Here is a 15,510-nt window from a genome sequence, read left to right on the forward strand (position 1 = left end):
CAAATTGCTTATCACGTCACTGGAATGCTTGCTCTTTAGTTTTTGATGACTGCAAATAAATTTTTAAGCCATGATTGTTTAATTTTTCTTAAAAAGTCAACTACAGACTATTATGAGGTGAGAACTTCAATAAGAACAACTTTAATAATTAGACGGCTGAGTTTTCAAAGCCTTCCACGAAAAAGCATTTTATGAGTGGAGGAAGCAAATACTCTCAATGGTATGTGAGCCATCCTTGCCTTACTTCATTCTGACTCCTTGAAATACAGAATGGAAACATCTGAGATCACTAACTCTCAATTCAACAATGCTGAATTCTTCAAAGAGGAAAGTGGGTGGTGATGCAATGATAAAACAGCATGCTGGTGAGGCTGAGCCACAAAGGAAGTTTAGGGGTCACATCCAGGGGCATCCCTTAATACATCAGGCTCATGTATGTCCAGGATCCATGGTTGACTGAGGCAAGGAATGGCATCAAGACCCTGTTGGGGATACTGTCTCTGTCTCTCTCATTCATGGAAGAAACAAATCAACTTTAAAAAAAGAAACCATCAATGCTCTCTTTGAAGATGTGAACTCCGGCATAACAAAAGTTCATGGGAAGTGATGTAGGATTCAGAGAAAATTAAAACTTTGAAAAGCATCACCATACTTACTGTTCATCACCTAAGGAGAGTGCTTCTGTTTATCGAATATCTCCTTGAAAACATTCTTTCCATGAAGGAATCAAGCATTAACTAATATCTCCTACAAGTGGTTCCTAATTTGCGAGAACTCCTGGTGAACTTTGTTCACTCACAGTGTTCCCGATTACGATGCCACTTTCCCGTAGGTCTCTCAGCTTGGCTTTCATCCAGGCTGTTAGGTGAAATTAGGCCCAGAAAATCGGATTATTACATCCCAAGGGAAACGACTGATAAGCAGCAGATGATTGCTCATCTCCTTGCTACTCGCTGGGGTTGAGGTGTTGCTAGTTGCAAAGCCAATTTGTTAACAATTAGTACTCATTAGAATCATTTCCTGTTATCGATTCTAAACATTTGACAAAGCACTTTTAGGAAATGGGACTCCAAAAAGTAGCCATACGTAAGTATTGAGCAATGAAAAATCTTCAGGATCCAATGTAATTCCTAACCAGAGTAATCAGTTTCCAAGTAATTATTTTTGCTTTGGAACCCACCTGCTATCCTGTCCAGTTTAAAGATGTGCAGGAGCAAGGACATACTTCTTAATTAGCCAAGGTTGGTGATAAGTCAGTATGGGAACAAAAGGAATTTTCTTTTGTATCTGCATTAGTTATTTGTAGTATATCTTCAAGGGACAAAAACTGCCTGCTTGCAATACAATATATGTATTTGTGAGAGTGTGAAATTAAACACATTAGTCCATTATCTAAATATCAAGGCTTCGTTTTTTACATCTGTGTTCACCTTTGCACATTAGGAAATCTAAATATAGAATCATAAATGGAATCATTGTGCATTACATTAGAATTTAAAAATTGCCAATGTCAGCTTTCTGAAATATATATGACTTTAATAAAATTAGCATAAAGACTATACGCATTTGAGATTTTTCTCAGAGAAGACATTGCATATATCTAATTTTTAAATATACATCTATATGTTTTACAACACTATCCTTACATATTCAATAGATATTTCCTTTTTATCTAGTTAAAATATTTTATCTCTATACAAGTATCATCTCCTTTTTGCTTAAATGTTCTTTATTTAGATTAAGAGAATATACCTATTTCCTCCTTAGTAACTAATGGTCTTTATATATGAACACGTTCAGTTGCTCATGTAAGGTAAGAATTAAAAGTGAATGATATTCCCCTACCTCTATTTCTTTCCTGTTTCAAATACCTGCCCCCCCCAAATTTTCCTTTGCTTCTGTATTTATTTTATACATTTAAATAATTGCTCCTATTTATTTGCACCTACATTTAATAATGCTAAAGATATTTATTCTCATTGCTGCAAAATGGAGATGTGAACTAAGTACATTTCAGTTTCCGAATTTCTTATTTTCATATTAAAAGCTTGTGTCAATGGAGAAATTAAGTGTATGTTCTTTTTTGAAATGCCCTGTGCTCAACCCCTCTATCCTTAATAAACAGAGATGGTATTGACACAAGTGAATTTTGTTTAACCACACTACATTTGCTTCTTAATTAGTGAATATTCATCTGTCATCAGCAGCAGCTATGACACCCCTCCCTGCTAACATGTTCTGTCATAAATAATCAATGAGGCACTATTAATATTCATGAGCTGGAATCTGTGTAGTCATGTGCACTGATGCAGAGACAGGGGGAGTGTTGCCATGAACTGACTGGAAACTCTGTGTGTGTATCCGCGAGTGCAGGATACTTAGGGAAAGCGAAGAAGAGCATGCTGCTACACACCACCCTGGCTTATGCTTCCAGCTACCAGCGGTTTGTCTGTGTTTCTGGACTGAAGTGACTGATGAAAAACAGTAGTCAAGTCTGGAGGGTGATTTCCCTTTCAGTTCACTTGCCTTTCAGTTCTGGGGAAATTAGAAGATTTGTTCTTTCCCTCTGCTTCTTAGAATGGGCTGCAATTTGTGCACTTTTCAGAAAAGAGAGGAGCACTATAAACTGCTGTATGAAGTTTCCCAGGTGAGTGCAGGTCTAATACCAGCAACGGACCAGCCACGCTTTGTGTTTGTCTGAAAGGTGGTCAGTGAATTCTGGCGAGCTTTATTATTTTATTCCTTTCAGTATCTTTCAGAATTGAGGGCAGACTTGCTGGCTTGGGGCTTTTTATTTTGGTTTTGGGTGGTAGTTTTCAGCTTCTTTGCCACTCCCCCTTTAGATGACTTCCTGTGGGATCCTTTTAACATTTTGTGTATCTACTGCCAAGATGTCAGTCAAGGAACAGGAATAATGCTGAGATCCATGTTGCAATATTTTGAGAGACCTCTTTCATTTTGGAACAGGGTGGATATTTGAAAATCAATTGTATCATTGTCTGCATAAATTTGGGGATTTAATAGGTCTATGAGCTCAGAGATTTTGAATCGACAGGAAAAGTTTCTTGCCAAATCTTGTGAGGCAGAGGAAATAATTTGATTAATTAGGAATTTTCGCTTTGGTTTAAGAGGATGACTTGGTATTTTTGTGTCAAATGAGAAAAAAGTATATATGATATGTGTTGCCTTAAAAAGGAGATAAAATACTTTATTTACTACTTGTTCTTAGATTTTTTTCAATAATTTTGTTTGTTTAGCACCAGAGATTAATTTCAAAAGCTTATTACAATATCTATGTGACCTAGAAAAAAAAAAGTGTGTACATTCAAATGTCTCTTTAATGTGCATCTGAGGACTTTTAGAATCAAAATAAAACTATATCCTCAGTCTTCATAGTTTTAATAGAATTCTATTCATTGGCCATCTTATTTGGGCATGTTCCCCGGGGATGTATGCTCAAGCCCAAATTTCTTGTCTGGCAAGATAAAGTTTATTTCTCCCTTCCAGCAGTTTGTCCCAGATGTGACAGACTACTACTTTTGTTTTTAGACAATACTGCTGATGGAAAGCAATGTTTGGGACAGTATTGGTCTACGGCACAGCGGTAGCCAAGTGCCCACTGCCTCCTGGTTCCCTCCAATTTCCCCCTGACGTGATTCATTTCACAGTGGGCTAATTACAAAGTGGATTTGCTACACATGAAACAGCCTCCTCAGTTGCGATGTTAATGCACATTTTCATGGTAATGTGATCAGAGGCTCATTAGCCAGTTTCCAAAATGATCCTCTGCATTAATTAAATATAAAAATGACTCCTTTATCACCAGAGAGAGGAAAAAGAAGATTAACATTGTTAATTACACCAGGGGCAATACCTTTTGCTTCGTATTTTTACTACAAACTTGCTAGCATAGGCTGAAATAGCATTATTTCCTAGAGAGGCTCTCATCCGCTTTGACTCATGAAAACAGTCTGTAGGTGGAACACTTTCCTTTAGTTTGGTTTTGGAGTTGGAGTTCTTAGTATTGTTTTCCTTTGGGTGGTGATGGAACAGGGGAGGGAAGTCATCAATTTATTTTGTTTTTCTCTGAATTACTAAATTGATATAAAAGTACAAAATGGGGGAGGTGCTAGGTGGCAGCCTCTCTGATTATGCCTGGGTGAGGGGGTTTATATTCTACTAAGAAATCAAACAGGATTACCACATCCAGAGAGGACCACTGTATTGCTAAGAAACAGGAGCCTTTGTTAGGGATTTTTAAAATGCTTGCCTGTGAGTTTTGCTTTCAAGTGCTTCCTAAATCTTGAGAAAATAGCTAAGCCATTGTCTTTATTGCCTCTACCTATATTCCTCCATATATTTATTTTATTTTCTCTCTTCCTGAGTTGCAGTACTTATGATCTTTAATAAAGGGGGCCCCAAATGAAGTATTAGCTTCCATTTAACTGGCTTTTATTAGATAAGTTAAAACCCCAGCTTAAAGGTCTTGCATGCATTTTCCAAAGGGAGCCCTCCCACAGTTTGTCCCCAGCTTTGCGTTCTATTTTATTGAGTTAATGGAATAGATAAGATATCAAAGCAACCAGTGATAGGCGCATATAATACTCTGGGGCCCCGTGTGGTGCTGCAGACTACTTTCTATTTTTATTTGGTGGAAAGGCAGCTTGGAGCACACATGAAAGTGAACATGTTCTTACCCAGGTATTCAGGAGGGCACAGAGCTGCCCCCGTCAGAGAGGATACTATTTACAAAAGCGACTCCAGATAGGAAGGCTGAGTGTTTCCAGCTGGTATGTTAAAATGAATTAACTCACACAAACATTAACACCCGATTGCCCAAATCATATTTACTTATAGACTTGGAATGCGCAGATCACCTGCTTTTTTGTTTCTTTTGTTGGTATTTCTTAAGAGCTAAGGTAAATTGAAGTTTACCAGGGGACGTGGTCATTAAGATGGTCAGTGAATACGAAATACTTGACTGAACACCCAGTGTTGATTTCTTTATGACAGAATCATTTTGGTATTGAACTTTTTCACATTTTCTTTCTAGATTTAGTGACCTGAGAATATAGGCTAGGTAGAAGACAGTTTCAGGTTTATAACTGCAGTAAACAAAAGCAAATGTGCTCACCCAATCTAGTGAAACAATCAGAATGATATGTTTAGGTGTGAAATGAGGTCAAGTTTATATTTTGTTGAGATTTTTTTTGCTCCTCTAGAGGAGCTAAGAATTTCAATTGGCAGGAGAGATGGAATGTTGCCTTAGGAAAATTATTTTCAGCTGCAGTTGGGCCAATCAGGCTCCAGTATGAACACTGATCCAGAATTTAAGGTTTGGGTAAATCCAGTAACCTTCACACCAGGTAGCTTCCTGCATCTTTATGCATCTAATAACTTTTATATCTGCCAGGGACATACTCCTCAGTGATTTATTTAATTCAAAGTAGGTTATTTGTTAGCCTCTTCTGAATTTTTAGATGGGTCATTTGAACAATGCCCTCCTATTGACACAGACTGAATTGCCTGATTTTTATTAATCTGATTAAATAGCCACCTGGACCAAGAGAGTTACAATAGCTTGTTAGGCATTTCTGACCTAATAACTGATTTATTTCTGAATGAGATTATAGGGTAAAAACTAAATCTAATGACTTCTTAGCTTGAGTTTTCATGCATAAATCAACTTCTCAGCTGATTAAATGATGGAATTACCAATGAGATGGTCATTGGTATTTAGTAATGTGTTAAAATTAAGGGCAAATATTTACAAGTTCACACTGTTGGCCCAGCCACTATGGCATAGTGGAGACACAAGTGCCCTGTAAGACTGGAAGTCATGTGACTGACCCTGGACTCCTATTCTTGGGTAAGCTTGAAAACATGCCTGGTGTACACTGGTATCCAGGATCCTGAGGAGCCAGAGGGCTGTTGAAAGAGGATCACCATATGATAAGACCTTGTGGAAGGTATTTTTCTCACTCTCACTCTCACATGCACATATATGCCCTCTCTCATTTAAACAAAGTTCATACTATTAACACAAAACTGTTCACGGAATTTTTTTTCAAATCTTATCACATGATATACAAGATTCTCTTCTTATTCATTTGCCAAATTAGAGAAATTAATTTGCCTTCAGTCTCAGGAAGGCTGAAAGAATTGTAAATTAGGGCTAGTTTTCTAGGCAATATCCCTGTGACTCTTTTTCTTCTAAGTGGACACTGTTGCACTGTGGCAGAACTAAGAGATCTCCCCACCACCTGCATCCATGAATTAGTGACATGAACTGCAACAGACTCTCTCCCACCGTAGGACTCTAATAGCAGTTGCCTTTTATTTATTTATTTTTTATTTATTTATTTATTTATTTATTTATTTTTCAATACAAGATCTCACTGTGTTTCCAGCCCCAAGCTTGTGATTCTTCTGCCTCAGTTTCCCCTGTGGCTGGGGTTATAGGAGAGCCACTGTGCTGGCCTTTAGATTGGACTAAGGATTTAATCTTGGCCTCCTATGTGGATCCAGCCTATGAAGAAGTGTTTTAGCAAAATCATGGCTGAGCCTTGGTTGCACTTTTTATTTATTTCATTTTATATATATAATTAATACATATATGTTTGTGTGTGTCTATATATGTATGTATATAGATGCATGTGCACACACAACCATGTGTGTGTGTGTGTGTGTGTGTTTGCGTGTAGAGAGAGAGAGAAAGAGAGAGAGAGAGACTAGTGACTAGCTCCTCAATGGGATCCCATGCTGCAATTTCTCTCCCCTTCTCTAGCCTTCACAGGTAGGCAGGAACATGGATGACCAGCATTTAAAGGTTAACCAGGGAACTGAACTCATGACCTTCCTTTTGGATACAGTGTAGTTTGAGCAGCATGTTCCTGTTGGACCATTTAGCTAGCTCTATGGTTGCGCTGTTTAGTGTCCTTTTCATGTTTAGCATTGTCCATGGTGTGTGACTGAATGGTAAGCTCCTGGAATGCAGGTCAGGTGCATGTTTGTCTTTTATCTCCACCCTCCTGCAGACCTCCATTAGAACCCACCACAATGTCTTGCTTATCCACAGCCATCAGCTATGGTGAAGGATCTTATCACCCTGCCTTCCTCTCTGCCCCATAGCTAACAGATGATTAAACCAGGATCAAGCATCAGTGTGTAAAGCTGGGAATTCAATTTCTAACTTTTTTACATCTCAGAAATATTGGGGAACAAGCAATTAGTAATGGAATTAGGACACAAGGAATGCAGAGAAGGAAAAGAAGAGGGAAAATTGGGAGCTTGGAAGTTTCAGTCTACCACATCTATGAGGATCAGACCTACTGAGAGAGTCAGAGACAATGAGAAATAAAGCAGCTGGGTCATAAGAAAGAAAAGCTTAAGAAACAGGAAGCAGGTCCCCAGAGTGGCCTCATTACATTCCTATAATAAACCCTCATTGAATTTGTTTAAATTAGGTGTCTATTTCTTACCATCAGAAGAACATGTGAAGACACATCATAATAATGCCTTGCTTTCATAGATGATCCAGCAGGTGCCTTAAACTCTATACATGATGTCCAGTTCAATAAACTTTCACTAAGCTCTGATTGCCTCATATGTGCCAAGTCATGAACTTTGCCATGGGGATACAAAGACAAATGTGACAGTCCTTGCTTTTGAGAAATGCTCAGTTTGGTAACAGGAGACACATAAGCCGAGAATTTTCATATAATGTGTGAAGTGAAGCATGAAATCAACTGAGATGTTGGCAGATGGCTGTAGGAGTGCATGGCACTGACTGTGGTCAGGGAATGGGCTGTGGGGGAGGATACGGAAAAGGAAAACAAAAATATGGAAGGGAAAAGAGTCCATGGAGGTAGCAAAGAGGTGCTAAGTGTGAAAGGATAAGTGTCACTAAAACCCATCTATAGGAGACAAACTCCTTTGACGTGGCCCAAGAGTAGGAAAGACCGGAGCTTGGCAAGTCACCCATGCTCTTATTTTGCATTTGTTTATTTGTTTTTGTTTCTTAAAAAGAAATAACACTCTGATAAGAGGCAAGAGTATGGATTTAGTGGTGATATGTGTTTGGATGCAATTGGGGTTGAGTTGGGGATGGTGGATGACAGAAAGATGACAACAAGGGAAACCAACTGGAAGTTTGTTGCAAGGAGAACAAAATTGAGAGTACCATGGGGATGTAAGCTCAATAGTTTTCTGACTTGTGAAACTGAGTAGATATAGGGAACCAGCAGTTAGCGTAATGGCTATGTCGCTGGCCTCCCACGTAGTCGACCATGGTTCGCGTCCCGGACCCAGTGGCTTAAACTCACACCAGGCACGTGTGCATACATGCCCAAGATCCCAAGAGGAGAATGGAGGAGAAGGGATTGCGGTGTGGCCATCCCCCCTGGGGGGTGATTTCTCGCTTTCTATCTCTCTGTCTTTCTCTGTCTGTCTGGAGAGCACACGTACCATATAGCAAAAACCTCTCCCCCCAAACAACAAAACAAAACAAAACAAAACAAAAAAAACCTCACACCGGGCACATGTGCGTTCATGCCCAAGATCCCAAGAGGAGAATGGAGGAGAAGGGATTGTGGGCATCACCCTGGGGGGGTGATTTCTCACTGTCTCTATGTCTCTCTCTGTCTGTCTGGCGAGTGCACACATCCTATAGCGAAAAATCTCTCCCAAAAAAAAAGAAAGAAACTGAGTAGATATAAAGAAGTTTGCTCAATAGTTTTCTGACTTGTGAAACTGAGTAGATATAGGGAACCAGCAGTTAGCGTAATGGCTATGTCGCTGGCCTCCCACGTAGTCGACCATGGTTCGCGTCCCGGACCCAGTGGCTTAAACTCACACCAGGCACGTGTGCATACATGCCCAAGATCCCAAGAGGAGAATGGAGGAGAAGGGATTGCGGTGTGGCCATCCCCCCTGGGGGGTGATTTCTCGCTTTCTATCTCTCTGTCTTTCTCTGTCTGTCTGGAGAGCACACGTACCATATAGCAAAAACCTCTCCCCCCAAAAAAACAAAACAAAACAAAACAAAACAAAAAAAACCTCACACCGGGCACATGTGCGTTCATGCCCAAGATCCCAAGAGGAGAATGGAGGAGAAGGGATTGTGGGCATCACCCTGGGGGGGTGATTTCTCACTGTCTCTATGTCTCTCTCTGTCTGTCTGGCGAGTGCACACATCCTATAGCGAAAAATCTCTCCCAAAAAAAAAGAAAGAAACTGAGTAGATATAAAGAAGTTTGAAAACAGAAGAAATAAGGAAAGTGAATTCTGGAAATGGAGAGACCATCTAGACAATGTCCAGCAGATAGTGGAGTAGTGAATGTTCAAAAGAAAAATTTGGCATACATATATCTGTCAGATGGATTCACCCAGGCAGGTGTAAGAAATGAGGAGAAAAATAAAAAATGAGAAGAGTTGTGAGTCAAGGATGCAATATTGAGAAAGAGATGAGAGAAGAGAAATTGAAGTTGTTGTAGAGAGAGAAGAAAAATGAGCAGAAAGTTGTGACAGAAGCCAAAAGGAGAGGATGATCAATGTTGTCAAATGTATTAGAATATATAATAAGGTAAGAACCAAAATGTCTCTGTATTTGAAATATATGATGAGCTATATTCCTCTTTAGGAAGGATATGTTGCCCCAGGTGCTGAAATTGTTGTCAGTTAAAGACTTTCAGCTCTCAGCCTCTTCAAGGACTTACCTAGCTATAAAGAGTCCCTTCACCCAAGATCATTCTCTTCCTGGGAAGCCCATACCCAATTATGGATTGTTTAAAGCATGAGGAAACTTCAAAAGTTTATGGAAAAGTGGAATTCAAGTACAAATTTATTCTGGTGCAAAAAAATATTTGCAGTCCGGGCATACTTTTTTCATTTCATGCACTTTCCAAAGGCTTTTTGACAACCCCTCACTTATAAAGAGGCTAGCAATCGAAGTTTGGCACAGGACACTCAGAAAGGCAGTTTGAATTTAAGAGCTCCCTGTACTTGCGTTTGACCTGCCTCACTATGTAGTCCTCCTTCATCCCAATCCTGCTTCCCTCCTCTTCTTCCCACAAAAAGAACACATTTTACTAAACATTGTACAGTCTGCACTCTATTTCCCAACACAGAAATATAGGGAAATAATTCAGAAATTGGTGGTTTCAGTGAAGATGTCATCTGCACTTTCAAGAGGTTGAGGTATGCAGATGATCAAAACTGGAGTTACTGCTAGCATGGGAGGCCAGCCATCTTCAAGCTTTTCTTTTTAAATGCAAAAGGATTTAAAATGGTGATTGTTAAAAATGAAAATGATCTTTACCTTTCCTTTAAAAAGTTGAGTAAATTTCACATCTTGAGCTATGCTATTCAGATAGCAGTGATAACATCATGACTGAAAAAATAAAACATGGAACCAGTCACATAGACCAGTGGTTATGGGAGGCAGATCCTTCATGGCTGAACTTGATTCCAATCCTAGACTCTGTGGCTTGAAAAATATGATGGGCATGTATGGATGTGTACCCAAATTCTGAAATGAAGAAATGGAGGAAAAGGGATTGCAGTGTCATCATTGTCAATTGGGGGAGTGCTATTTCCCTCTGTCTCTACCGTTCTGTCTCTCTCTGGAAAACACAAGTACCCTCTGGCAACTAAAAAAAATAAAATAAAATATTTACGATTGGCTGGAATCTCCTTTGTCCAAGACATTTTAAGAACACCTTAAATGTTAGTGTTTCTTGATATGCAAAACACCTACTATAAAAATAAACATTTTTAATGGTGAAAATTAATTTAGGTAGTTTTTGTGTGTGAAGTGCCTTTCCCTAAAAAAAAGAACAGAATGTCATATATTCCATTAAAATGTTTAGACAATGGCTCTTCAAAAAGTTAAAGGAAAATACATATTTCGAAAAAAACTATGCACAGATTTCAAAATTGTTTTGCACTGAAACTTGTATTTCAATTCTGCCTTTTCCACAACAATTTTAAAGCCATCTTTGTACTGAACTTCCTTAGATTTTTGGAACCAGCAGTTAGCATAATGGCTATGTCGCTGGACTCCCATGTAGTCGACTGCAGTTCAAGTCCTGGACCCCACAGCTTAAACTCACGCTGGGTGCTTGTGTATTCATTCATTCCCAAGATCCCGAGAGGAGAAAGGATAAGAAGGGATTGTGGCATGGCCATCCCTCTGGGGGGGTGATTTTTCACTTTCTGTCTCTCTGTCTTTGTCTTTCTGGTGAGCACACGTGCCCTATAGCAAAAATCTCTCCAAAAAAAAAAAAGGATTTTTATTACTTATTTATTTATCTAGAGCTAGGGCAAGGACAGCTATCTCTAATGACATATCTGTCTACCTAGATAAAATAATGTAAAAGAATATTTCCACTGATTTCCTATTACATACCAGAAAGAAGTATTACTGAAAATATAACTAGTAGATATGCCAAGATATTTGACTCTTCAACTCACTTGAAATTGTTAAATACAATAATCTAGTTTAAAAATTCTTTAATTTGATTTTCTTGAAAATACTTTTAAAATGTATCATCTGATTTCACTTAATTACTTAGTGCATTTCATTTGTTGTTAATTTCCAATCATGTTAGTTGGTAACAAGCGAATTATGAATCTTTAGCAAACAGTGACTTCTTAACTTCATAAGTGTTATTAATTAATTAAGTATGAAGATTAATTGATAATGAGAAATCCTTCCAAAACAGTCAATCCCTCTCCATTACACTCATTTTATATAAATAGATTTTCACATATTGAATTTTCACATGTCATTTAATAGGTATTCAATCAATCTTATTAAATGATTGTAAAAAGAAAATGAGATACAGAAGAATTAAATCACTATGTACTCAAGAAGAAGCCCAGGTTGTGGTTTTATAGAGCTCTGTACTCTTGAAATATTTATAGTTTGTGAGGAAATGTGAGCAGGATGTTCAAAACAGGGTCCTCTTCAGTCATCTAGTTTTTTACAGATACTGTTTTCTCCCATTATTCATCCAAGATTATGCATCTTAAGAATTTTAGGTGTTATTCTTCAGAAATGTCTTTTTCTTGTGAATCTTATGGATTTAGGTACCACTGGATGGTAATTTTGTTTTCATATTTCAAATTCTAAATAATTCAAGTGCAGCTCTGTTTTTCATATCTAAGTGCAACATTCCCCAAATCATCAATAAAACCTGTCCATGCCCCAGCTTCCTTCCAGCTATTCATTTCTTTTTTCTTAATTTTGTCATTCTCAACATGGAAAATGGTTATTATGAAGAGTCCATTGTTTTCTCCAACAAAAAGCTTAAAAGGTAGCAGCCCCATCTTCTCCTGTGTTTCCACATGTAACATCTAATTGCTAATTTGTGCCATTCTGTAAGAAGCTGTAAATCTTGCTTTATGGTTGTTTGGGTCCTGTGAAGGTTTCTCTCCACCACCACCCCCTTTCTGCTTTATGTAGCTTTATAGAATACTGTAGGGGAAAAAAACTGGAAAACTTGCTCTCATCTACTAGAAATTAAATTTTATTCCAAGTAACCTCTTACTCCTAAGCCTCTTAAGGGTCTGTTTCAGGTACCTTTATTTAAAAAAAAAAAAAGAAAAGAAAAGAAAAGAAAAAAAGATTTTTTTCAAGAGTATGTGAACAAAGAGAATTTCTAAAGTACTTAGCGTGGTTTAAAAATAAATGCACAGATGAAAGACCACTATTGTCATCAGAAATAATGTTTCCTATAATTGAATTATGGTTGAATTAAGATGTGAATTTTTTTAAAGTTTGGGAAAGAAAATTTTTGAATAGGCACAAATAATTACTCTGCACTTGTTTTGTGCTTAATAATCTGTAGGTAGTAACTCAGGATATAAAAGGAGTGTAAGTTAAGAAGCTGGTCTTCAAGGAGTGTGTTATCATGGAGCTATTAGAAAACAATGGAAGAAATGTGTGACTCTGACGCAGTGGACAGTGTAGAGAAAGGACAGTCCTGAATGGGCAAGGATGGTCTAAGGGCCTTCATGGGACACCTAAACTGTGCTTATGATTTGTCATGGCCTGCATTAAGACCCATGGTTCATTTTTAAATTAGGAGTAATTACTTCATATCTCTTCAGTCAAAGGTCTTATGCTTGATGTCCAGGATATGTTGTAAAAGTGAAGTCATAGAAGGATGATTTATGAGACACATTTTGGGGAAAATGGGAAGAACAGCTTGACTAAAGCCGGAGATGGGATGACCGTAGTACTTCAGGTTCTTGACCTTCATTCAGGAATGAATGGGCTCGTGCTGTCATTACCACAAGGCACTATATACCCTAAGAATGAAATCAAATAGAGTCCAAAGTCAATTTAGACCTGGAATATGAATCAATATTGTTTAGCTGGTGCTTTCCTTAAAGGAGCATAGCCAGGGCCAGAGGCAGCAGAGCCTTAAGGAGTCTGTATCTCACATAGCTGGCATAGTGGTTCAAGTCTTGGACCTGGTGGCTTGATTAGTGTACCAAGTACCTGTGCATGCCTGTCCAAAAATCTTTAGAGGAGAATGGAGAAGGGATTGTTGCATAGCCATCCCCCTGAGGGGTGAATTCTCACTTTTTTTCTCTTTTTGTCTGTCTATGTCTCTTTTTGGTGAGCACACATGCCCTGTAAAAAAAACTTAAAAAAAAAAATTGTTACTCCTTAAATTTTCTCAGTATTTCCTTAATGACTCACATTTATAATGTGTTATTATTTTTATTATTACTATTACTATTTTAACTTAATCGGAAAGAGAGAGAAAAGGAAAGTGAGAAAGGAAGCCACTAGGTCCAAGACTTGAAGCATGATCAGCCATGTGGGAATCTAGCGCCTTAGCCATCATACCACCTGCTGGCCCCTTGAAGTTGCTTTTGCATATGCGGCTGTGGACCTCAGTGTTATGACAACATAGAGGCCCAGTTGTAGCGGTGCAAGCAGAAGTGTGTGGTAGATGCATGGGGTTGAAGCTACATGGGAGGCCTGGGTTCGGTTCCTAGCCCAATTTAAACAGGCTAGACAGGCATAGTGGTGCACATCTGTGGTCCTAATCGACTGGGACAGGAGGGTTGCCACACAGTGATACCTTGACAAGAATACCTACTGGTATCTTTGCCTCATTTTCTCTCCTTCCCATGCACATGTGCTCTCTCTCTCTCTTTCATTTAAAAATATAGGGACCAGCAGTTAGTGTAATGGCTATGTCGCTGGACTCCCACATAGTCGACCGCGGTTTGAGTCCCGGACCCAGTGGCTTAAACTCACACCAGGCGCGTGTGCATGCGTGCCCAGGATCCAGAGAGGAGAATGGAGGAGAGGGGATTGCGGCGTGGCCACCCCCCCGGGGGGTGATTTCCTGCTTTCTGTCTCTCTGTCTCTGTCTGTCTGGCGAGTGCACGCGCCCTATAGCAAAAACCTCTCAAAAAATATATAAAAATTAAAAAACAGAAAATGGTGAAGCTATTTTAATAAGTGGCACATGAGAAGTTACTGTGCCATGAGTAGTACTAAGCACCAAGCACTATGTGGTCCAAGGGAGTGGCACTGTGCATGAAAGAATGAACAGAAGATTTCAAACCAAGCAGTAACACCATTTATTTCCTCTCAGACTGTGAGCGAGTTACTTAACTTCGTGGAGTCTTTGTTTAATTAATATCAACTTCTAAGTGTTTTCCTGAGGATAAGATGATATAATATGTTTAAAGGTCATACACATATGGGCATGCTGTTTATGATAACTTTTGTAGTTATGATCTCCTCTTAGCTTGACAATGCCCCTGTGTGATAGATAGTACTACCGCCATTCTGAAAAAAAAAAGAAAATCATCAAGTGACAAATTCATATTGTCAGCAAGTAGAACATGTAGCATTCAAACCAGTACCTTCCTAATACTAAAGTCAATGTTCATAGTACTATGCATATCAACTGCCTCATTCCCTTTAAGCTCTTCATATTTATCCACTAAACTGATCCATAGGTAATGAGCACCTGTCACAGAGTAGGCACTCAATAAATATTCCATAAAGGAAGAAAGAAGAAATGGGGGGGAGATAAAAAAAAAAAAAAAGGAAGAGGAAGAATTCCAGCAGTTCCACTCCTGGGTATTTACCCAAAGGACAGGAATGCACTCAGTCAGAAAAGTGTTTGCATATCCATGTTTATTGTATCATTATTCACGATAGCTAAGTCATGGAACTAACCCAAATGTCCACGAACAGATGAATGAATTGAAAAAGTGTGTCACATGTACACTGTGGAATACTACTCAGTCATAAAAAAGTAACAAGACCCTGGCATTTGACAGAAAGTGGGTAAATATGGAAGATTTACCTGACTGAAAAGTCAGTCTATGAAAGGGAGACATGGTATGTCCCCACTTAATATACACCAAATCTCCACACTCCATGGAGGAAACAAAAAGATTGGAGCATATACAAGAATGGAAAATGGTTACAGATACTAGATATAGTGTGAGAAGAGGCTGAGAGCTGGGGGA

At 38.7% G+C, this 15,510-nt stretch overlaps 1 protein-coding gene across 1 annotated transcript in view; it reads left to right on the forward strand.

Moving 5' to 3' along the window:
• The first annotated feature begins 2,485 nt into the window (after positions 1 to 2,485).
• The window catches only part of PDZRN4 (PDZ domain containing ring finger 4), a 154,317-nt gene continuing 141,292 nt past the window's right edge, over positions 2,486 to 15,510 (forward strand). Inside the window, exon 1 of the mRNA XM_006167212.1 lies at positions 2,486 to 2,647. Within this exon, the coding sequence (XP_006167274.1) occupies positions 2,579 to 2,647 (69 nt within the window). The 5' untranslated portion in view covers positions 2,486 to 2,578. The remainder of the gene's footprint in view (positions 2,648 to 15,510) is intronic.

This window comes from Tupaia chinensis, unplaced genomic scaffold (genome assembly GCF_000334495.1).
Source record: "Tupaia chinensis unplaced genomic scaffold, TupChi_1.0 Scaffold144624_1, whole genome shotgun sequence".
Taxonomy (NCBI): Eukaryota; Metazoa; Chordata; class Mammalia; order Scandentia; family Tupaiidae; genus Tupaia; species Tupaia belangeri.